At 38.0% G+C, this 26,246-nt stretch overlaps 2 protein-coding genes across 4 annotated transcripts in view; one reads left to right on the plus strand and one right to left on the minus strand.

Annotated features, from left to right (window-relative positions):
- Positions 1–26,246, plus strand: part of LOC114661128 (uncharacterized protein C7orf50 homolog) — a 283,803-nt gene that overhangs the window by 143,504 nt on the left and 114,053 nt on the right. The gene's annotated exons all lie outside the window — the stretch shown is intronic.
- The window catches only part of gpr146 (G protein-coupled receptor 146), a 72,419-nt gene continuing 65,837 nt past the window's right edge, over positions 19,665–26,246 (minus strand). For both annotated transcript variants that reach the window (XM_028814274.2, XM_028814273.2), the window contains exon 2: positions 19,665–23,371. In XM_028814274.2, coding sequence (XP_028670107.1) covers positions 22,323–23,327 — 1,005 coding nt within the window. In that variant the 5' untranslated portion in view covers positions 23,328–23,371 and the 3' untranslated portion in view covers positions 19,665–22,322. The remainder of the gene's footprint in view (positions 23,372–26,246) is intronic.

Here is a 26,246-nt window from a genome sequence, read left to right on the forward strand (position 1 = left end):
CTTGGAAAGTTGGGGTTTTGGACCTACCAGTAACACTTCAGTTTTATTGACATGAAGTTTGAGAAAGTTTCATCCATAGCTTAAGATCAGTGATGCATTCAGTGAGTATGCTGGGAGGTGAATCTGTAGGGGAGTCTGTACTACGATATAACTAAGATATAATTTTTTACTTATTTTTGTTTGTGTTCAGTCAGTTTATAAAGAAAAAAAAACTGATGTGAGCATTTTAAAAGATGGTGACAAGGTGAAACTAGTGTCCAAGCTTTGGATAAAACTCATAGTTATTTAGCAAAAGTTATTCAGTTATTTAGCAAAACTAGGCAGCCAAGAACTTTGCTTCTCAATTTTCTGTTTCTTCAAAATTTGTCTAGAATATTAAATGTTACCAGTCAGTTCTCTTTATTTACTTACTGGTTTTGACCCTTTCATTATGCCCACAACTGTTTACTTCCTGAACCTGTTTGATTTTGGTCTTTCTTTCAAATAGTGGTCTTTTTTTGGTAGGCACTGCCATTTTAAACATACATATTTCTCTTTTCACAGAATAGACTTTTGCTATATTGCACGATCAGGTTAGAAGCAATTACAATTCCTGCCCTCCCAGCTTTGACTGGTTTGTGATGTTGCTACAAAATACTGTTGCTCATTGTTTATCAGTACTTGTGATCAAGTACCTCAAAGTTTTCTGACTTCATGCAGTTCATTAATTGTAGCTGTTAACTGAACTTAAAAAGCTGGTTTAGATTTAGCTGTAATTTTACTGATAGTCTTTGAAACCAGTGAAACAAAACAGTATGAATTTTAGTATTTCTAAGAAATATGAATATTCTGAATTTTACAAATTATGGGAGATCATTTAGTCCATTAAGCTTATTTGATTAATGAATAACCAAGTTGTATAACTGTTGTATAAAGAAAATGTAATTTCTCCCTACTTTTTAACAGTTGTCAAAGTTTCTGTTTATAATACAGGCTAAAGTTTGAGAAGACTTAACAAAAATGATATGATGCTAGACTAAAGAGCCAGAGAAAAGTTACATTATTGTTAATCTGTTGATTGGGAAATGGTAAGAGTTTCCTTATCAGATCTGCTTAAGTTGCCACTGGAATTGGTAAAAATATGTGGATGATTGTGTGCCTGCAATGCAATCTGCTTACTTCCTAGTAACAAACATTGAATCCCCAGTGACCATTTTAATTTACTAAAGGCTCACAGTATTGCATTTTAGGTAAGCGATATGCAAGTAATACGTGTATAAGGTCAAGAAAGCAATTAAAAGAATCTAAATACAGCAGCACTAGCCATGCATTTAAAATGTGGCTTGGCATACACATGCATTTGGAGTACAAATGAAAAGCTCCTCAAGTAACATTTAGATGGCACCAAATTAATTTAATGGTTTTTACACCTGCTTTATTTCTGACATCAGTGTGCCTTCCTTCTGATTCTGCAGATGACATAATGAGAATTTTTTAATGGGTTAACATCTGTAAACAGTCCAAATGGAGATTTACAGTATGACTTAAAAACCTGCAGCAAACAATTAACTGACATTTTTTCTTATATTTGTAATTCTCATCAAGAGACTATTGCATGAATGTACCCCAATGTACAGTGCATCCGGAAAGTATTCATAGCGCATCACTTTTTCCACCTCTTGTTATGTTACAGCCTTATTCCAAAATGGATTAAATTCATTTTTTTCCTCAGAATTCTACACACAACACCCCATAATGACAACGTGAAAAAAGTTTACTTGAGATTTTTGCAAATTTATTAAAAATAAAAAAATTGAGAAAGCACATGTACATAAGTATTCACAGCCTCTGCCATGAAGCTCAAAATTGAGCTCAGGTGCATCCTGTTTCCCCTGATCATCCTTGAGATGTTTCCGCAGCTTCATTGGAGTCCACCTGTGGTAAATTCAGTTGATTGGACATGATTTGGAAAGGCACACACCTGTCTATATAAAGTCCCACAGTTGACAGTTCATGTCAGAGCACAAACCAAGCATGAAGTCAAAGGAATTGTCTGTAGACCTCCGAGACAGAATTGTCTTGAGGCACAAATCTGGGGAAGGTTACAGAAAAATTTCTGCTGCTTTGAAGGTCCCAATGAGCACAGTGGCCTCCATCATCCGTAAGTGGAAGATGTTTGAAACCACCAGGACTCTTCCTAGAGCTGGCCAGCCATCTAAACTGAGCGATTGGGGGAGAAGGGCCTTAGTCAAGGAGGTGACCAAGAACCCGATGGTCACTCTGTCAGAGCTCCAGAGGTCCTCTGTGGATAGAGGAGAACCTTCCAGAAGGACCACCATCTCTGCAGCAATCCACCAATCAGGCCTGTATGGTAGAGTGGCCAGACGGAAGCCACTCCTTAGTAAAAGGCACATGGCAGCCCGCCTGGAGTTTGCCAAAAGGCACCTGAAGGACTCTCAGACCATGAGAAAGAAAATTCTCTGGTCTGATGAGACAAAGATTGAACTCTTTTTGGTGTGAATGCCAGGTGTCACGTTTGGAGGAAACCTGGCACCATCCCTACAGTGAAGCATGGTGGTGGTAGCATCATGCTGTGGGGATGTTTTTCAGTGGCAGGAACTGGGAGACTAGTCAGGATAAAGGGAAAGATGACTGCAGCAATGTACAGAGACATCCTGGATGAAAACCTGCTCCAGAGCGCTCTTGACCTCAGACTGGGGCGACGGTTCATCTTTCAGCAGGACAACGACCCTAAGCACACAGCCAAGATATCAAAGGAGTGACTTCAGGACAACTCTGTGAATGTCCTTGAGTGGCCCAGCCAGAGCCCAGTCTTGAATCCGATTGAACATCTCTGGAGAGATCTTAAAATGGCTGTGCACCGACGCTTCCCATCCAACCTGATGGAGCTTGAGAGGTGCTGCAAAGAGGAATGGGGGAAACTGGCCAAGGATAGGTGTGCCAAGCTTGTGGCATCATATTCAACAAGACTTGAGGCTGTAATTGCTGCCAAAGGTGCATCGACAAAGTATTGAGCAAAGGCTGTGAATACTTATGTACATGTGATTTCTCAGTTTTTTTATTTTTAATAAATTTGCAAAAACCTCAAGTAAACTTTTTTCACGTTGTCATTATGGGGTGTTGTGTGTAGAATTCTGAGGAAAAAAATGAATTTAATCCATTTTGGAATAAGGCTGTAACATAACAAAATGTGGAAAAAGTGATGCGCTGTGAATACTTTCCGGATGCACTGTATGTTGTTATCTGCACTCATATTATCTGATGTTGTACTCATCATTGCCTGTTGTTTGTTTAATACTACTGTAGTAGCCAATAGAAGACATTCAAGTGAGGATCTCATTGCTCTCTGAACATATTAAACCATTGTATGAAGATGTACCTCCTGTATTGTGTCTTGCATACATTTCCAGTTAACTTCCACTAGGTGTCATCGAGTACATAATTCACTTAAGTTAAAGAGTTCTGCTGGATACATTTTATTGATGCCTCAAAGATATTTAAAGACCAGGATTAGTCCCCTATGCCGCCTTTTTCTTTTCCCAGACCACAGAGGTTTAATTCCCTTCATGTAATTTATTCCAGGAATGCACTTAACTCTCATTGCTGAACAGTGAACTTCCAGTGTGGCTACCACAGAAGCAGTGTGCCCTGGGATTTATTTTTGAAGGCTTGAATATTTTGCACACATTTCTATTTAGATTCCCATGAGATTTTTTTTTTTTTTTTAAATGATTTATTTATTATTAAAGCAGTGCGCTAAATACATTCATTGAAAAGCTCTCATGTCCTTGGAGATGTGAGTAGCACAAAAGGAAGAGGAGACAGCACTCTTTAGATTAACTCTTCCATCCCAGCTGATTTAGTAAAAACTGTAATATATAATTCATCAAGAGTGATAGATAGATTGATTGATAGATACTTTATTACTCCGCAAGGGGAAATTCACATACTCCAGCAGCAGCATACTAATAAAGAAACAATATTAATTAAAGAGTGATACAAACACAGTGCAAGTTAAAAAGTGCAAGGTGGAGAGTGTGAGGCAGGTATAAAAGACAATAACTTTTTTATAATGTTAACGTTTACCCCCCTGGGGTGGAATTGAAGAGTCGCATAGTGTGGGGGAGGAACGATCTCCTCAGTCTGTCAGTGGAGCAGGACATTGACAGCAGTCTGTTGCTGAAGCTGCTCCTCTGTCTGGAGATGATCCTGTTCAGTGGATGCAGTGGATTCTCCATGATTGATAGGAGCCTCCTCAGTGCCCGTTGCTCCGCCACGGATGTCAAACTGTCCAGCTCCGTGCCTACAATAGAGCCTACCTTCCTCACCAGTTTGTCCAGGCGTGAGGCGTCCCTCTTCTTAATGCTGCCGCCCCAGCACACCACCGCGTAGAAGAGGGCGCTCGCCACAACTGTCTGGTAGAACATCTGCAGCATCTTGAAGATGTTGAAAGACGCTAGCCTTCTAAGGAAGTATAGTCGGCTCTGTCCTCTCTTGCACAGAGCATTAGTATTGGCAGTCTAGTCCAATTTATCATCCAGCTGCACTCCCAGGTATTTATAGATCTGCAGCCTCTACACAAAGTCACCTCTGATGATCACGGGGTCCATGAGGGGCCTGGGCCTCCTAAAATCCACCACCAGCTCTTTGGTTTTGCTGGTGTTCAGGTGTAGGTGGTTTGAGTCATCATAATAAGAGTGTTTAGAAAGAATTCATGTGTATCGGCATGGTATGTCCTTTTGTGTTCGCAGCCATTCATATGTGTCCCCACCTTCTAGCAGAGGTAATAAACTTTTCTTCTTCAGTGAGGTCAACCTCACCTGAACAAGTAAGGTTCTTAGATTGCAGGATAAAACGTTCCATTGAGCTGTCTCATGTTGCTGTAGCCAGGAAGAGATAACAGCCAGAAGGAATGTCCTGGTGTTTTGTTTAATAACTTTGTTTAGATGTAACACACACATTCCTGCTGAGTTTTCTTTTACTTTCAGACTATTTTGTTTCATGCTTCTATTTCGACAGTATTACTTTTTCTTTTTGCTTTTAAGTGATTCTGACTGGGATTGCGCCAATGCATTGTGTTTTTGTATATTTCAGTGTAGCACATATTTTTTATTTTTGCATTTTCTATTTTGAAACACATTGTCAACACACCGAAGAAGTCAAATAATACTTCCCTAATACTACTATCATTGTCCGGCTACTTCTTGGACCAGCTAAAAGAAAAAAAATCTCTCTGTCATGTTCTGGGTCTGGCCCTGGATCTCCTTCCAGTTTCCTGCCACTTAAACATCTTACTTGAGAACCTCCTATCTTATAGCCCCAAAAGGGTCGTCCTCACTAGGCACCCTAGCAACCTCAATTGGATTCTCTTAGTCTGGAGTAACAGTAGTCCCCCAACTACCTTATTTTTTCCATTTATATCTGTAATCCCATTATTACAGTAACTACCAGAAACTGGAAACAATAGATGAGAGAGGGAACAAGCATCAGTACAAAGTATCAGTAAAGTTTGCCTGCTCGTTAATGCAAATTGTTTGCTCATGTGGTGACAACACAATCTAGCATGCAGACATTGTCAACAGGTTTAAGTGTTGTTCAGCCAAACATTAGAAGGAACAATATGCATGATGTGAGTAACTTTGACCATGGTATCATTGTTTGTGCCAGACACAGTGGTTCCAAAATCTTGGATCATGACTGAGCTATATTCATGAATTTGTACCGCCAGCCTACCTTGTGACAAAACCCCAAGGTAATTAAACTACCTTACTTTGAGCAGCAGCTCCCCAATTACCTTCACAGTGCAAGTCACTTTTCTAATGGCCAATGTAAATTAAATTAAAGACTTTATATCATATTTTCACAAAAATAAAGTGAATGCGATAACACAAACTTACTGATGATGAATCAGAGCAGGAAGGATATACATGGTTCCTGGGAGGTGATAGTGGCTGAAAGTTTTAATTTCATTTGATTTCTTAAATTAGAAGCCCATATTGAAACTAATGGAACATATTTTTGACCTACTGTATTTTGACAATTCTTGCTTGCTAAGAGTCAGATTACCTTATTTGTCTTTTCAGCTCTTAAACAACTGTGTTCAGTCTTTAATTACTTGTTTCTCTTAAGCAGCCACCATTTAATCATGAGCTGCAAATTAAATGGAAACCACCATCTAACCCGAATACCTTAGTCCCATTTGCACATTAATATGTTCATCATAAAATAAAGTTTCAGGAAAATCTTCGGGGAAGAAAAGAACACAGATAAAGAGAAGAATTGAGAAATACTAATTAACACTGGTTTGCCGATCATTTGGATGATGCCCTCAGACAAGGAAGATTTATAAAATTAGAAATGTCTGAGGTGGCAGAATGAGAGTTCTGACAAGCGACAGTGGGAATATAAAATGTTTCACTAACGGTGAGGATTGATTTTTAAAAGAATTTTGTTGCAGTGAATGCCTGCAGCGACTGCAGCCGTTCAAGGATGGTGTTTGTCAGTGCTGGTTTTTATAAGGTAAAAATGTTTCCAATCCATATAATCAACATGATTAAATCCCACTATGCAGTATTCTAGTTCTCTGACTTATAGTCTTATCCCTTTATGCTGTAGTTAAATGAAGGGCTTTTCTTACAAGCTATTAAGGTATGCACAAATATTTGCGTCACTGGATACATATAGAAATTATTTCATTGTAACATTTCATCATAGTTGAAATAAAAACCTTGTTGTTTACCAAATTGTAATTTCTGTATTTTATAAAATGTGTATAAAATGCTAAGTTTCCATTTAATTAGATACTGTATATCTATAAAGTACCATGCTGCACCTCCTTTGGCTTTTAGAACAGCAGGAATTTGTCTGGTTTGGATTGTACTAGACTCTTGATGTATTGTTCAAGAATGTTATTCTGTGTGCTAATAATTGCATTACACATTTGCTGCAAGTTGGACGGCTGCACAGCTTTGCTGTGAACCGCCATTTCCCCCTAATTTAAATATAGCATTGAGATCTGTGCACATTTTCCTATATGCAAATAAGAAACATACTTAAAGGAAACCTACCCAGCTTTTCAAGTCTCGCAGCCATATCTGCCCCACAGGCCATACTGGTTTGTCTCAATGAAGATATAGAGAATATTTGAACAATATATACAAATGCTTCAAAGAATCTACCCTTCAGAGATCCTAGAGGAAAGTTATCTGCCAGATACTGTATATGCATAGAGTACACTATACTTCTACAGTGGGGCAAAAAAGTATTTAGTCAGCCACCAATTGTGCAAGTTCTCCCACTTAAAAAGATGAGAGACCTCGCAGATGGCGCCTTAACCCTCTTCTATTGGCAGACGAGAACTGCACAGAATTTATATCCAAACAAATCAGCTTCTTCCTAGAGACAAACACGCCCACAGAGGTTTCTGCAGGAACACTCTGGGAATCTCTAAAGGCCTTCTTAAGAGGACAGATTATTTCATTTCTTTCTCACAGAAATAAATTAGAAACCAAGAAAGTGTCCGAGCTAAGAAGCGAAATTACTAGAATAGATGAAGAACAAGCCAGGCGTCCAAGTGAAGCTCTCCACAGGAAAAGGCAGGCCCTACATACAGAACTTAACATCTTAACAACTAAAGAAACTGAACAACTTATTTATAAGTCTAGACATCATTACTATGAACACGGAGAAAAAGCTAATAAGCTTTTATCTCAACAAATTCACAAACCAGAAGTTCGCAATGCAATACCAGTAATCACCAACACGAATGGAGAAGAAATTATTGACCATAAAAATATAATGCACGCATTTAGAGATTATTATAAATCCTTATATTCTACTGAGCTCAAAGAAGACAACACACAATCTAATGCATTTCTGGATACATTACAGACACCACAAACAGATGCTTTAAGTGCTGAGGAACTGGATAAACCTCTAACGCTAACAGAATTACTAGATGCTATAAAGTCACTACAAAGCGGGAAATCAGCAGGCCCTGATGGTTACCCCGTAGAATTTTATAAGTTGAGGTATACCTATGATGAAAATTACAGGCCTCTCTCATCTTTTTAAGTGGGAGAACTTGCACAATTGGTGGCTGACTAAATACTTTTTTGCCCCACTGTATATGCACCAAGCATTCCATAATGCAGCTAAAGATCTTTCATGTATCACATTGATCTTGTTTAAAATTGTTCAGGGCAAGACTGAATCTGTGAGCATTGCCATCTAGTTCCAGCATCACTAGGACATATGTTTTGAGAATGCAGTTACTATCACTACTTATAGATAAGATTTAATTAGGTCTAAAATTTTAACATGAATCAGCGTCTCTGAAAGAGTGGTGTGAATTGAATTTGTGTCTCAGGGCATGTTATGTAGCATATCTGGTAGGTTTATGCTTATTAAATTATAACTGATTCAATTGGAAATTACATTTAAATTATATTACATTATAATTATTAATTTTTAAATTATTTTTTTATGGTTGTTAAAATCCACCCAGTTTCACAGCCACATTCTTATTCATTGTATGTACACCAACCACAGAAATAACACACTAAGATCTAAGGAGGCCGATGTTTCCCACATTCACAATGGCATTGCTGCACATAAATTCACAACATAAGTCGTGAAGGAAACATTTCACGAGTGGCACCTGCAGGCAGGTCTGTCACAGACATGCCATTTTCTTTTCAATTCATGCTAACCCAAAACAAAATATTTTGGATGTAGGCGTCAGATCATTATGTTCTGAAGTTTTCAAAAGCTTTCATTATGAAACAAGGCTGGTGAGTGGGACACCACATGCCAGAGTACATTTTGAGGAATCTGTGGAATGTTTCAAATTCCTTTTTGTGACAATAGAATTAAACCACTCTTACACCAGATCAGAATGAAATGAAAAGTGTTTCCCTGTTCAAGTCTGTTGTTTCTTGCCCGTTGAAGTCTTTAATTCAAATGCATATGTCATCTCATCAGAGCAGGCCAAACATTGCTAGTTTGTACACAACATCGTAGACCCTCAAAATGTAAAAAATTAAGTCATCTTGCTGAGTCATTAACCTGGCTAGAAATGATTCCTTCATAAGCACAGATTTAATAATAAATCAAGAAGACTTCTTTTAAAATGTGAAAAGGCTTAGATAAAGCCATGTTCTTCAGATTTTGTGTAAAACGAATTACATCATAACCATGTTTGTTGTTACAAGCTTTCATCCAAAGTGACTTACTAATAAGAATGATTAAGATGTTTTATTTCTACTGGTTCTAACTTCTAAGTGTTTTATGTTAACTAGAACTGTTATCTGCAGCAAAATTTTCAGATGTCATTCATACTTTTTTATGTTGAAAGCATAAAGCCTACTCCCAAAATGTCCCAAATCTGGAAATGCCATCACAGAGCCATGTATGCACACTGCCACAGGGCTACATTGGAATCTGACAATTAATCAAAATGTGAAAGGAAAACAAAAGTACCTAATGAAAAACCCACGCTGTAAAGCAGAAAATGTGCAGACTCCATATGAACAACTACTGGATTTGGGATTTGTACCCAGAATGAAGGAGCCATTAGGCAGCTGTTCTAAATACTACCTACCGCTTCTTAATTTGATTGCAATTTTGATGATATGATCCTTATTCATGTCCATTCTTCTGTATGTTATTTCCGAGAATTCACACCTAGTTTGCTTTCATGAACTACACTATAGTATGGATAATACAATGTCATGTTTCTACAGTGGTTAAGTGTCATTTTCATTATTTTGTTCATTTAGATTCCTTTGTTAATATTATTTGTCATTTAGTTTCTATGTATCTGTGTATCAGCCTTTGTTTTTTGTGGGTGGTCTTCCAAGAGGCAGGGCCACCTGCCCATCACCATTAAGGGGCTGCCCTGAGGTAAACCTCACAGTCCCTTGCGGTTCATTCTAAATGTGCTTTTGGTGGTGATGGTGAGTTCCTTTTAATGATTATTTGTTGTTGTGCTTTTGTGATTTTTACTGGATTTTCAACCTGTGCTGTTTTTTGATTTTGCTTCTTGGATTTTGAGACTTTGTTTGCTTTTAGGATTGCCTTTTGAAGACATACCATTCTATGTCTTTTGTGTTCTTTGGGACTCCGTTCTGCCACAAAGCATTTTTGAAAAATTAAATCTCTTTATTTATACAGACTATGGCTGTTTTCAGTGTGTTTTATTTTTTGGGACTTTTCATGATTGGGAACTCTTGAGTTCATGGCAGATTGCTATAAAATGCCTTATACATATTTAATTGTATAGGCTAACACACAAACATATTTAGTTGCTGTGTGTACACTGATAATGTTTACTGTGTACATTTGCTTAGTGATTTTAAAGCTGACAAAGTTGGCTTTTTCAAACCTCTCATTTTTAACTCTCTCTCTCTCTCTCTCTCTCTCTCTCTCTCTCTCTCTCTGCCTTTAAAGAGCCACGGATAACTGCATTTTATTTTGTGTTATCCTTTAAAAGGCCTTTTACTATACATTTTAGTTATATTCCCTGTAACCCAGACTTGTGGTGATACAGGCTTCTTGTGAATTGTCACTTGCATATGCTGACTGTTGCATTTTCTAATGTTGTGTGCTAAAAGCTCTTCCAAGCTGACATAATGTGATTCAGGATAAGAACAACTAGAGAACAGCAAATTTGGCATTATCATGCACATTGGCCTTCTTTTGTCTGGGAGCCATGATTTTACATTTGAAAACAACTGATGCTTGTAACAGCAACTAATTAATGACAGAACAATATATCAAAGTGAGCACTTTCTGTTTACTTTATTCTGCTACAGTATAGCATAAGGTGATCTAAGTATGATGTATAGTGCCTTTTATGTCTATGCTTGCTCTGTTATTTCTATAGTGTCTTTGATGTTCTATCTAGCTTTAATTTGTATAGCTTTTTAACAACCATCTATTATATAGCACATTTTATACTTATCTATTGTAATGTAATACATTTGTCTATACTGTATCTACTTGTTTCTCTGTTTATTCATCTCTTTTATCTGTCTCTCTCTGAAGTTCTGCAAATTCTTTGAATTTTGTAACTTTTTTTAATGTTCTCCCACATGTGGCAGGAAGTATCAAGCTCTTACCAGCATGAGCTGACCCCTATGTCCGCTGGGTTTCTTGGCTCTCGGACAGCTGGCAAGAGATGTATAGCATGAGCTGGTGTATTTGGTCTTTTCTCATGTAATGGTCCCATTCCCAATTTAGTTCCACACTTCAGCTGTGTAACTGATGTGCTTGGTCAGCCTGTGTTATTAAGAAAGCCAACATAGGTGATCCTTGAATTACAATTGTCTTTGACTCTGAGTTAACTTTCTGGGACCAACAAGGACATGAAGAGTGTATTTATCAGATGGGATGACTTGGGAAAAACACTGCATCACATGTCAGGATGGCTTTCAGTGAGACTCTTCAGTTATGTCTCAGCAAATTGTTACTTAATGCCAAAGTGGCAGGAAGAATTTGTCCATTTGGTAAATGTCCACAGTCTTTGAAATGTATTCAAATGTATTGTTTCATTCTGGTGTGATCTGGTCACATCTGCAAATGTATTGCAGTATTTCATGTCTCAAACATATACACACCAGAAGTACAACTTACTAAAGAAAGAAAACATCTGAGTTGGCTAAAGATAAAAAGAGCAGTCACAATGAGGTATTATAAAGGCCCATTGCCAAAGGTTTAAAGCACTGTTTCCCAAAGTGGTCTATACGGACCCCCAGGGGTCGATTTTGACTTGCAGGGGGTCTATGTCAGTGAGAAAAAAAATTGGGGGTGCACGAGATGTAAAAGGTGGTCCACGTGAGCGGACACAACATGTAAGAATTTTACTAGGTTCTGATTTGTTTCGTTCCAAATCCAAATATTTACTTGCATTTTGTGTCTTTTCAATAAAGGTATGAATAAAAATTGCACATGTTTTTCTTTTTTTACAATTGTCCACTCTACAAAAAACCCTATGAAAGTAAGCAGCACTGTGTCAGTTGCCAAAAACACATTTGAAGTTAATAAGTTTAGGAAAATTCAATATTAGTCAGGCAGGGGGTCTATGAAAAACAAAAAAATTGGTAAGTGGTCTACGGGGCAAAAAAGTTTGGGAACCTCTGGTTAAAAGGATCTTTAAGAGTGTTTTTTTGACACACTCCAGTTAAATAATTTGTTGCCAAAAAGTCCTCAATGCTACTGTGTCATAGAGAGGATGGGCAGCATCTCTTATATATATTTCTGTTCTGGTTCGTCCTGCTTCCACTTCAAAACCGGTCCCGCCCACACGCAGCTGACACGGCATTTGTCGATTCCTATTCGTCCTCTTCCAAACCCTTCCCCACGCTGCCTGCGGCTCCTCTTCAGAACCGGTCCTGCCCTCACGCAGCCGACACGGCATTTCTCGATTCCTGTTTGTCCTCTTCCAAACCCTTCCCCACGCTGCCTGCATCTCCTCTTCAAAACCGGTCCTGCCCACACGCAGCCGACACAGCATTTCTCGATTCCTATTCGTCCTCCTCCAAACCCTTCCCCACGCTGCCTACGGCTCCTCTTCAAAGAATACAACTCTTCTATAGCGTTTGCTTCCATGGGTGCACAGATAAATCAACCTCCTGGCCACGGACCATACTGTTTTAAAATACACGGGCAAATTTATCACCAAATCACTCCACTATACGTTAACACTTCTACCTCTCCAGGATAATGGACAGTTGTATGTTTTTGACACAGCGCAAGCTACTGAAGTACGCTTGCAAAATAAAGCAAACTCTGCATGCAGTGAAAATTTACTTCTCCAGCTAGATTCTATGCTCAGAACCATCAACCCCTTCGCTAAATCATACAAACACATGCATGAAATCGCTCAGTCCAGTCCAACAGAATCTGTACGAATGGTTTTCAAGGAAAACCCTAGGCAGGATTTACGACGATACAATGCCCCGACATGCCACACTGATGTTGCAGCAATTTTCGGCGGAGAAGGTGGCGAGCCGCCTGCCAAAAGGGACATTTGCATCTATCCCATAGGAAACTCCTGTAAACAGATTTCCATGCTCAATATGAATTGCAATCCTATGGTTTACCCACTTTATTCCCTTACGGAGACTTTGGCTGGCACAAAGATTTACAACACGTTCCCGATAAAAAAAACCGCCAAGCAAGTAAGGCTTACTCAATGCCAATTTTACGTGTACAGATTAGCAATGAGGAATACTTTTAGTATATTGCACTCCAGTGGCAAACTATTCCAACAGTACGTCGTAGATGTGTATGTTAAAACAGAGGGAGCGCTTCTTAACTATCTCAGATTACATCAACAATATCTGCGCGTGGAACAATACAAAGGACTATTAGACGCACTGCAAGCAAACACTGAAAATAACATACGTGTAGGCAAAATGATCATATTACCGTCCAAATTTCCAATATTATTTATCACTTTCACATGTAATCCTGCTTGGCTGGAAATTCTACATGCACTGTCGGATACCCAAAGACCAGAGCACAGACCTGATATTGTAGTACGAGTCTTTTGGATTAAGCTGCAGGAATTACTTAGAGACATTCTACAACATCATCTTTTTGAGGTTGTTATTGATTATATTTACTTAATCGAATTTCAGAAGCTCGGCCTTCCTCATGCCCACATGCTGTTTACTCTTCACAATAATTCTAAAATAAGAACCAAAGATGACATTGATAAATATGTCACTGCTGAACTCCCTAACCCTAACACTGACCCTAACTTATTTGAAATTGTTACTAAATAAGAACTTGCTGCAAGAGCAATACTGAGCGTCACAAATGACGATTCTCTACATATTAACAACAAAGTTCTTGATCTTATACACGGTGAAAAAGTGACCTTCAAGAGTGTAGATACAGTAGTCAGTGACGATCCTAATGATCAACTAACGTACCCACAGGAGTTTTTACACACCCTCACACCAACTGGCATGCCTCCCCATATCCTTCATCTGAAGGTAGGAGCTGTAGTTATGCTCCTCCGAAATATTATGCCATCAAAAGGTCTTTGCAACGGAACAAGACTAATTGTTACCTGTATACATACAAATATTATTGAGTGCAAACTGATCGCTATCCAAAATTCTGAAACAATCTGCATTCCCAGAATCTCTGTACTTCCTTCTGACACCAATCTCCCTTTTAAATTTAAACGCACACAATTCCCACTCAGACTCGCCTGCTCAATGACTATCAACAAGTCCCAAGGACAAACGTTTGCAAAGATTTGTGTTAAGATTTGTGTTTAACATCTGGCGCCGCCATGAGTGGCAGCCTTTTCAGCAGCTCCGTGTATGACTGTATATGTATGTGTACTTTTCTACTTTTATTTTTCTATTTTTATTTATTGATCACTCCTATTAGTTTATGTGAATTTCCCATTGGGATTAATAAAGTATCTATCTATCTATCTATCTATCTATCTATCTATCTATCTATCTATCTATCTATCTATCTAATCTACAACAACAACCAGTCTTCAGCCACGGTCAGTTGTACGTGACTTTTCCTAGGGTTAGATCTTTCGACTCATTATCTGTCGTCTCCACCAAAACACCTATTCACAACTGCGTCTTTCAAGAAGTATTTATTTCTTCTTGATTTCTGAATTCCTTTCTCACCGTTTTCCGTTCCTATTCTTACACCGCCGTATGCTATGGCGGGCGTCGGCTAGTTATCTATAATGGCTGTTAGTTTTGCCTTCATTCTCTCCTTCTTTACAACCTCCAATGGGTCGGTAGTGCATTCCATAATTGAGCCTTGTTTCTTAAAGGATAGGTTTAGTGTTTATAAAGTCAAAATTATTTCTTCACAACATAATATTTATGCATTTCCTATGACAAATTGTGTTTTAAAGTTAAATGATTTCAATACATTTTAAAAAATATCATAGCCTGTCCTGGAGTTTTACAATGAACCCTTTAGGGCATGAGGCACCAGCAGGAAGTAAAGATATAAAAACTTACGAATACATATGAATACATCCTTTTTGAGTTTTGATGAAAGAAAACATTCCTTCTGTGTTTCTGTCATGTTTGTGACAACAAAAGGAATTTTGAAATAATCTTTTTATCGCATATTCCTGGTACTATTTTTCTAGAGGTAAAGATACATTTTCTATTTGCTTGTTTAAGTACTTACATAGATACAGAGGTAAAATAAAACAAAAACATCCATGTGGCATGAACAGCTTACTGTGATTTTGTGTTTTTAGTGGAAACCAGCTCCACTGGGGGTTGGTTGGGTGAATGGTTATAACAGAAGGCAAATGCTGGGGTAGCGTGTATAGCTTATATTCTTTTAAAATGGCTGAATCTCTTAATACTGGTGTTTTTTGTTCAAATCTAGACTGTCAGTTCAAACACAGATAAAATGCAGTGTTTTGAAACCAAAGTCACTGATGTTTATTTCAGGAAGAATCATAATCCAGTATTTACTGGTGAGATAAAGAACATAAATATGCAGAAAAGGTGTCATGAAGGGGTAAATGAACCATAAAAATAATATGCAACAATTGAGTGAAACAAAATAGACACATCCAACAAAAAGAGACAAATTCAATAAATTACTGAAAACATTCATACACAGTAGTTACAGGCAAGAGCTCATAAAATGCACTTAGTCCAAATCTGCCAAAAAAAAAAGATAATGGTAGAAAGAAAAAGTCTGAATAATTGGTCCAATGGCCCTGTAGCAGCCAAAACCTCTCTCACCCCAGTCCTGAAGCTCTCCCAAAATCTAGGAGACACCCTGTCTTAACAAGGTTGAAAGATACCTTTAAGACAGCCAACAGCATGGGGGAAATAAACTTTGCTATACGCACAATAACAACACTTATCCTCACCACTGACTTGCCAAACAAATGGCACAAACTCCTTTTAAACATTTCCTACACACCATGCTAATACAACAACAACAACATTTATTTCTATAGCACATTTTCATACAAATAATGGAGCTCAAAGTGCTTTACATGATGAAGAAAGAAAAAAAAAGACAAAATAAATAAGAATTAAAATGAGGGAACACTAATTAACACAGAATAAAAGTAAGGTGCAATGGCCAGGGAGGACAGAAAAAACAAAAAACAAAATCTCCAGACAGCTGGAGAAAAAAAATAAAATCTGCAGGGGTTCCGAGGCCACGAGACCATCCAGCCCCCTCTAGGCATTCTACCTAACATAAATGATAAGTCCTCATTGTATTCAGGGTTCTCATGGAAGGACTTGATGATGACGGTCATGTGGACTTCTAGCCTTTAATCCATCAATGTAGGGACATCACGGTGCTTTGATCAGGTGGTGATGGCGCAGGTCGCCACCCCAGAAAACCAGAAAAAGAACAGAAGAGAAAGTAGGGTTTAGTACGGATTTTAAATATGAATACCATGAATGATAATGATAATTAATTGAATATACAGATCATCAGGATTCAACTAAGATGAAGCTATGAGAAAGCCGTGTTAAAGTAATGAGTTTCCAACAGTTTTTTTTAAAGTGCTCCACTGTATTAGCCTGGCGAATTCCTATTGGCAAGCTATTCCAGATTTTAGTGGGGGTTGGATCCACCCCCTTATCTTCACTTTATTCCTACACATAAACTAACTTACCTATATTTCACACATCCCCAGGGGTTATTTCTAAACTCGAAACAACAAGAAAACATAAAATCCACAAACAAGTAAAGTAAAACTCCTACCATCCTCGCACTGTGACTTCTTTCCCACTTTCCTGTTTCGTTACTCTAGACTGTTGTGAAATCAACTGCTTGACGGCTTTTAGCAGCATAAAGGGAGTATGTAGCCACGCACGCACAGAATGAAAACTATCTACCTGTCAACTGACCAGTAAAGCATCTAGTCTACTAAACAATAGGACTCTGCCAAGCCAGTAAGTGAAGGCAGTGTATGAAATCTAAAAATCCAGTTCTTACTGGAATGATGCAATAACATTAAGCATCATGTGGGGATTCATTTAACGTTACTATCTTTCAGCACTGTACCTGTCAACTGTAGACTGTGTTATATTTGGTTAAATACTGGCTGCTACTGGTTCTTCCGGCACACCGTTGCTGGCAAAGGACCCAGTGATGGTTCTACTACCGTCACAGTGTAAGATGTAGATCAATACATGACAACAGTCTTGGCCTAAAAATGGACCTGTTTGGAAGTTTTTATTCTTTATGCCCCATAGAGTTCAATGTAAAATGCTTGGATTGGCTGCATATTTTTAAAAATCTATAGAAAACGTTTAACTTAAGAACACAGTTTCACTTGTTAAAATACATATATACCATATTTATGAAGCAATAAGTTCAACTTGAAATATACCAAACTTATCTTTTAATCAGCTTGTTGAATTGTTGGGCCCATTCTGAAGTGATACTACCAGCCCAGCATACCACAGCATAGAAAATCGCACTGGCTATCACAGAGTAGATGATGTCACAACCCAACATTAAAGGAGCACAGTCTCCTGTGTGCTTTCTCCTCTAGTTCCTTTGTGTTGCAAGACCAGTCCAGCCAGTCACTGATGTGGAGCCCACACACTCATTCACTCTCTGAAAGGTGCCCGGGCATAAAGACTCTTTGGTGTGGTCAATAACCATTTCTTTGGTTTTACTGATGTTAAGTTGAATAAAGTTCTCCATCTGACTCCAATCCTGTGTCTCACCACCCTTATTAATACACCCCAATAGTGTGGAATCACCAGAGAACTTCTGCAGGTGACTTGACCTGCTGTTATAATTTTTGTAAAGGATGTACAGAGTGCAGATAAAAGGAGATAAGAATGTTCTTTGTGGTGCTCAAGTGTTGCTCAATGCTCTAATTTTTGTAAAGGATGTACAGAGTGCAGATAAAAGGAGATAAGAATGTTCTTTGTGGTGCTCAAGTGTTGCTCAATGCTCACACAGTCCTTGAAACTCACAAACTGCGGCCTACCCAACAGATAGTCTGTTAATTTGAAAAGGTAGACCAAAGCACATCTTATAATTTTGAGCCTGTGAAGCTCAGAAGCAAAGAGATTTGATCTTCAGTTTTTAAAGATGGAGTTAGAGGATGTCAGTATTGTGAACTTCCTATAAAAAGTAAATCACACTCCTTGGGCTTAATGTTGTTTGTGTTACTGTAAAAAAATGTAAAAATGACCCTCATTTGCCACATTGGATAAATAAAGAATTGTAAAATGGAACATATGTTCTAGTGGCTCAAGAAAGAATTGTACGCAGGATATGACCACTGGGGCCCTGATATAGGAGAAGCTTAAAGCCCTGACTTGTCAATCAGCCTGTCTCTGTCCTCACTGTATCATGAAAGCATAAACTTCATACCTGATCATATCATCTAGCTCTTTCTTAGGCTTATAGCTTCTTTCAGTTACTTTGTTACATGTTACAGATTTGACTATATGTATTAAGGACTGTGGAATTATTTTACATTTTCTCCAAAGCAAAGTGGTTTGTTACTGTTGCGTGAGTCAGTAGGCTTAACTTGATGCAATTTTAAGAACTTTGTCAGGCTGTATTAGATAGATGTAGCTGGAAATTTGTAAATATTGTTAAATAAAAAAGTGAGTAGAAGTGAATATTTTATATAAGCAGTAGGATGGCAGTCCTAGGGCCTACTGTCCTGAGCCAAGGTGTATGTGTGCTAACTGGGTTCCCACAGCCTCCACTATTCCCTTGGCTAAGTCTAAGAAGAGATAATGCCCCAAATGTTAGAATGAACAAAAAAAATTTTTAAATCCGATTAGAATGGAGCTTTCTGTAAATAAAACAGGAAAGTAGTGTCATAGATGAGTCTAGCCAGTAGAAAAAGCAATCCAAAAGATAGGAAGCCAGATGAACCTCCTACCACAATTTGCACACGAAAGCTCCAACTAAACTGCACTTGGCAGGACAAAACAAGAAACAGGAAGTGAAGCTGACCGTGAGGTGTAGAGATAATCTGCAATTATAAGAGACCATTTTCCATTATTGTTCCAAACTTCTGCAGTTGCCAGATATTCCAATGCTTTCTGCGTGTATCATTCAACTCGACAAAAAACTCCTTGACGTACCTGTGATCAGCCCAGGTGTAAGCAAGCCAAAGGTTGATAAGTAGAGAAGTGTTCATTCTAAGTAATGTCAGCAGGATGTAGGGGGAAATTGTCATTTAGCAATCTGCTGCGATAGAAATTTGCCAAATAATTTGCCATTTTTTCAAGTTATAGTTTTATTTCTGATCATTTAGTACTTCTTGAAAGGTTGAACAAACTGATATGTATTTTGTATTCCACTAGTGTCCACTACCTCACTCGTGCTTATTGCCTGTGCTGTCGTCTCCCACTGCCAGTGCACAATCGGCAATGTGCTACTGTCATGGTCATGAGTGCTAGCTGCCAATAATGTATATGTATAAAAAAACAACAACACTTTTTTTCATTTTTTTATTAAACTTTTGTCACACGAATTCCCAGTGGCTCGGTGGTAATATACAGTATAATAGAAATGACCAGCAACCATGACTGAGCAAAGTGAGCCTTAATGTTAAGGTACAGTTAGAAAGGACTGAAAGTGACCTGTCGGTGCCATTATGACTGCACCCTTCACCATCAGGGAAAAGAAAAGTACTGGAGGAATGATCTTAAATATCACTGTTAGTTTTATTTGTTTATGATCTACTTAATAAAAATACATTATCTTATGTAATCAACACAGAAGTATCTAAATATAGGTTTGTGTGAAAATAACACTGTATACTGTATGTAGGCAGTCTTTCTAGTTTTCAATATATACACATATAAAGAAACATATATACATTCATATAGACATTTGTACAGTAGCAACACCACCACATGTATTCATAAAGATTAGAAAGCTGCAGCATACTTCATAACATTAAATAAATTGTAGGCTGTGTTGACAATCCGTGGCTTTGAAGGGCACCGCTGTCAAACATACAGTACTGTCTTGGGCTGCCTTATTTTTATACATCGGTGTTTAAATTGTGTTGGCTCAAATGTGTGGTTTTTCTGTGAACACATGCACATATGAGATGGCTTCATGAAGTGTCACCCAATAAGCTCACTGTCCTTTGCTGTTAAGGCTTTGGGCTGGCAGTGGAAGAAGATGCAGACAGAAAAAGATTAGTCTCAAAAGTGAGAGTGTCTTCATTTGAAGTGCACAGCAGCAAAAATCCAAATACTGTAGCGGAAACTACTTTAGAAGCAGTTTGGATTCTGTAATGTATACAAACAAGAGGACGTTCCATTTCTTAATTACTGCTTACTAAAATATATAGATCAGAAGTGATCAAAGTACCCTTTTGGCCCTCTCAGCTTTGTGTTGCTGTGCTTTGCAGTTAACTCTTGATTTTTCCAGGAAAAAAAAAACGATATTTAAAAAGAAAAAAAAAATAAGCTGAATATTTTACAGCTGCTAAAAGATAGAATTACCCTCATCCCCATCCAAAAAAAAACCCAAAAAGAGTACTTTAAAGAATTTGTTTATCTTCATACAAGCTTAATATTATTTAATTATATCCTTTCAAATTAGTACTTTGGAAAAATGAACCCTTCACATTTTTTTAAACTATGGACCCTGCTGTGGAAAATTTACATTATTAACCTTTTTTTTTTTTTTTTTAATATTTCAATGATTCAGTTAAATGTAAATTACGTGTTATTTTTATCTTCAGGGTAAAATATTCGTTCCTTTGATGTGATAATATAAAATTCTTTCTTTTTGTCTGTTAATGACAAATATGTTTTGAGAATTTTCAGGCAAGAAAACAAGTTTTTGAGGTAAGGAAGTAATATTCATTATTCATGGTGCTGGAGAGTGGCGACAAGTTACAATTGATTAGCACAAGCAAGTTAAGAATTTCACTGTACTCTGCATAGATGAGAAAAGTGACTATGAATATTTTTAAAAACTTACTTAGATTTCCTTCTAGAAATGCTTGTATTCAGATATATTTTGTTTGGACATGCTAGTAAGAATTTCATAGTGCTCTGTCATCACCCTAGTTCTTTTTAACACCATACTGCAATAGTAATATGAAATTTTGCCCATATTATACAACCCTATTTATTATACTGGTTAATCAAGAGTCAACTGTTCTTGAGTTTCAGCTTGACATTACAGGACCATTAACATACTGTTTCAGTTCCTATGCCCCAATTTTCCAATTCCATCCATATGTTACAAACATTCCGCACTGGACACTGCTTCTTACATAGTTTACATGGACAGCTATGGTGCAATAACCTCTCAATGAGTTAGCAGTACATGTAATGTCCCTCCATGTTTGAGTTCAGTCATACGTATGCTCAATGACAAAAGGCCCATTTAGAGTTGATGTCTCAAAAGAAGTTTTTTTTTTTTTTTTTAACCAAAAAGGTAAGAAAACAAGTTTTCTCTGAGGCTATGGATCTGCACTGGCAATCAGAAGGTTGCTGGTTCGAATCCCATAAATGCCAAAAGGGACTCTGCTCTGTTGAGAAAGGCCCTTAACCTGCAATTGCTGAGCACTCTGAATAGTGAGAAAAGCGCTATATAAATGCAAAGACATTAAGAAAATGTTTTTTTCTTTAACAGCCACCCTCTCTCTCCTAAAAAATGACCATAGTTTTTTCTTCATGTTACACAGAAAATCAATACATGTAGGATTGAAATAAACTTCATAACTAAAATTTAAAACTAAAATTAGCTTAGTGATCTTCACAGGTGTCACTGTATTGCAAAGGTAGTTTTTTCAAGCCTAGCTTTAAAAATGAAAAGAACAAAAGCCACAGTTCATTAAAACAGCAATTTAGTTTATGGAGGCAGAACTAAACCATTGCTCTCTCCTGGCTGCTGTGTTTTGGTCTTCTGTGCTTTTGTCAGGTATTATCTTTAGCTCAGCCACAACAACTTTGTATTTTCCTCTTCAATGATAAAAAAAACAAACCTCTAAAACACTGGAAGGTGCAAGTAGTATGGCCTACAAATCAAGCTTAACAAAAACATTGTTCAAGCAATTAGAGCTTACTTGTTTCGAAACTAAGGCAGCGTTCTTTGTTTTTTTTTTCTTACTTTCTTGATTTAGTGGTACTTTGTCATCATGGTATTATCTAGGCAAATGCCATGCAGTACAGAGACAAGGGCAACCAGTTACTGTGTGTGCATAGATGCAATTACATTTTTCTTAATGAACAAGTGCTTCATTTTTCCTCATGTTTGATATTAATTAATTGATCATAAAATAGTAAAGCATTCAGTTTCATGCAGCAAGAGAGGTTCCTTCCTGTTTTTCATCAAGTAACTACCTGTTGCACTACAGATCGTTCATGGGAGCAACCTTGGTTACTACCACCGTGCAGCTTTTTCAGGAGCCTGCTTAGTTTTTGGGAAAAGTTTCTATTCATATGACGATACATTAAAGGCATTGCAAAGCTGCTTGAGAATGCAAGCAATTCAGATAAATCTTTAAGAAAATAGTATGTCTTTGCGTGCTGTCCATAAAAGTGTTTTCCTTGCATCCCATAAAAGGTGTGCACCAGAAGAATTGCATAATAGGGTGTCCATAAAACAAACTGAATGCTAACAGATGCAAGCAATAACCGATGCACAGAGGGATCCAGTCGACCTGACTCCTGATCAAGTGGTGTAGATTCTTTCCTAATCCGCAGGATCAGTACAAAAGCATAAAAAACCGCTATGGCTGGCACCACATATCCAATGAACACCATGATTGCATCAGCTGCCTCTTTATTTTGCATTTTGGAACATTCAATGATTTTAGTGGAGACGTGATTGCAGACATAAAAGAGCAGTGAAGAAAAGCTAGTCAGTACTGCTCCTCCCCATATAAATCCACAGACGTGCTTGGTGTTGTAGACACTAGACATGTAAGTTCTTGGTAAAGCACACTCTATGTAATAGTCCAGGCTTAGCAGGGTAGTGGAGTACATAATCACCAAAGAGGAAATATTGAAGAGAATGAGCAGTGTGATGTAAACTTCATTGTTGAAATCCCAGACAGCCCACTGAGTATACGCAGGTCCGAGAAGCTGTATTGGTGCAATGATGTTGAGGACAAGTCCAGCTATAGCAATGTTTACAAAGTAAACATCTGGCATAGTCATTGAAACCTTGTTATAAAGATTTACCACCAGTAAAAGTGCATTGTAGCATAGGCCTATTGGGAAGCAGACAATGAGGTAGATGAGGGTGAAGATGGACAAGATGAGGCTTAAGTTTTGGCAAAGCTGCAGATTTGAAGTGTCATCAGTCTCGTTCGAAACCACACAGCTCCACATAGCGGCCTGCCTGTTGCTGCTTCAAACTCAGGGCACTGGTTGACCTGAAAGAATACAACAAAATGAGAATTATTCATCCATATTTCACATGAAATTAGGAGAATTATGCTATTGAGAGATTACTGCGTGTATGAGTTTGTCATTTTGGATTGGCGATACATTGATATTAAAACACAATAGTGAAAACTGCTCTGTGTGACACATAAGCACAACAAACAGGAATGTCTCCCTTCACCTCTTTTTGATTATGTGAGCCCTCTGACATAGCTTTATCTGGGATTAAGCGTTCTCAGAAATGCAATGGGTTTGCTGGTGAGACACACGTACATAAGCAGATACACAGAATTCTGTTTATTTTTCTTTTGTAAAAGAATTTTCCACCCTAGAAATGTAGCTGTTGGATATATAAAACAGCATTAAGTATTATCTGAAATCAGTAGAGACCATAGTTACCCCAGTTATCCAACATGGATTCAGTACTGTACTAGTGTCACACTTCCTTGAGAAGCCTGCTATCAATGCAGTCCAGATCCTTTACTAAAACCCTGTCACTTCAGTACTGGCCAGCAGGAACACAAGATATGATCTCTCTTTGGTGTACCGTAAACACTGAACAGTTCATACATTACCATCATTTACGTTTTCTTACTTACAATAATGGTTATCAAACTTTTTTGTTACTACACTCCTTGTAACAGGAAGGTCATAACTAGTAGCAAACCCAACCCAATCGTTAACTCTTTTAACAGCTGAATGACTCCAAATTTATCAAAGCAGTATCTCATAAGTGGCTCAGCAGACATACTTTTATCAGTGGAGTGAAAATTTTTCATTCTGCAAGACTCATTCAATAAGCTGAACTTTAATGTCTTGTGCCAGGCAATCTATGCACTACATATCTCTATCACCGAAAAGTGTATGTACACTCACCAGCCACTTTATGTACACCTTCCTAGTAACAGGTTGAACCCCCTTTTGTCTTCAGAACTGCCATAATTCTTCGTGGCGTAGATTCAACAAGGTGTTGGAAACATTCCTCAGGGATTTTGGTCCATATTAACATGATAGCATCACGCAGTTGATGCATATTTGTTGGCTACACATCCATGATGCGAATCTCCCATTTCACCACATCCCAAAGATGCTCTATTATATTGAGATCTGGTGACTGTGAAGGTCATTTGAGTATAGTTCAAGAAACCAGTTGGAGATGATCTGAGCTTTGTGACATGATGTATTACACTGCTGGAAGTAGCATCAAAAGATGGGTACACTGCGGTCATAAAGAGATGGACATGTTCAGCAACAATACTCGGGTAGGCTGTGGCATTTAAACGAAGCTCAGTTGGTATTAATGAGCCTATAGTGTGTCAAGAAAATATTCGCCACACCATTACACCACCACTAGCAGCCTGAACCATTAATACAAGACAGGATAGGTCCATGCTTTCATGTTGTTGATGCCAAATTCTGATCCTATCACCTTAAAGTCAGAGCAGAAATTAAGACTCATCAGACCAGGCAATGTTTTTCCAATCTTCTGTTGTCCAATTTTGGTGAGCCAGTGTGAATTGAAGCCTCAGTTGCCTGTTCTTAGATGACAGGAGTGGCACCCGGTGTAGTCACCTGCTGCTGTAGCCCAACTACTTCAAGGTTTGGACATGTTGTGCGTTCAGAGATGCTCTTCTAAATATCTCGGTTGTGACAAGCGATTATTTGAGTTACTGTTGCCTTTCTATCAGCTTGAACGAGTTTGGCTATTCTCCTCTGACCTCTGGCATCAAAGCATTTTCGCCCAGAGAACTACCGCGCACTGGATATTTTCCCTTTTCAGACCATTCTCTGTAAACCCTAGAGATGGTTGTGCTTGCAAAATCCCAGTAGATCAAATTCTGAAATACTTGGACCCGCCTGGCAGCAATAATCATGCCACGTTCAAAATCACTTAAATCACCTTTCTTCCCCATTCTGATGCTCGGTTTGAACTTCAGAAGGTTGTCTTGACAATGTCCACATTCCTTAATGCATCACGTTGCTGAAATATGATTGGGTGATTAAATATATGTTAACAGCAGTTGAACAGGTGTACCTAATAAAGTGGCTGGTGAATGTGTTATGTGCATATGTATATACAAAGAATTTTTTTTTTTGAGCAAACCTCACTATACACGACTTTTCATGCAGTAGATGATCAAGGCTGTCATTTATTATGTAAGGCATTTCATTACTTTTAATTTCCAGAAAACCGCATAACTTTTTGTTCCATCGATGAAAAAATTCTGTGGTTTTTTAGCATGTGCGTGATGCATTTTTTCTAAATTTCTCTTGGTTTAACAGGATTTAAGCTGCTGTGGTTGGGAAATTCCAAGCAAAAAATACACTGTGGATAAAGCTCACCTTGAATTATAGTAGCAAGCATATTAATTTGTAATACAGAAAATCAGCTTGATATTTTGAGCTTTTTCACTTTTTCCCACTGTTTACTTTTTGCATTAAATTCATTATCATCTTGTTGAGCAAATCATTCTCCCCCAGTGCTCTCTGGAGCAGCTTTTATGGTTGGCCACCTTAGAAGTGGTTCTCTTTCAGGGCCAGACCAAAGGTGTTACAGTATTTTTGATCAACACTCTTGCCCAAGTTAAGGTTTAGGATTATAACAAATAATTGCTACAGTTAGAGTACAGGAAGCTCAAATGATTTGGCCATGGTCATTCAATACACTTGAGACAGGAATTGCACTAGCAACTTTAAGCTACAGAGTTCAGCACCCTATCTACTACACAATTAATTTCTAATACAGTAAGCTAGTTATGTTGTTGCTTTAGTAATTAGTCATATTTCTTCCTCCAGCTTTTGAATTCTCATAAAGCTGCACTCTTCCAAGTCCTACATTTTGGTGAGCTGATATTCTGACTCCCA

The sequence above is a fragment of the Erpetoichthys calabaricus genome, chromosome 11 (genome assembly GCF_900747795.2).
Source record: "Erpetoichthys calabaricus chromosome 11, fErpCal1.3, whole genome shotgun sequence".
Taxonomy (NCBI): domain Eukaryota; kingdom Metazoa; phylum Chordata; class Cladistia; order Polypteriformes; family Polypteridae; genus Erpetoichthys; species Erpetoichthys calabaricus.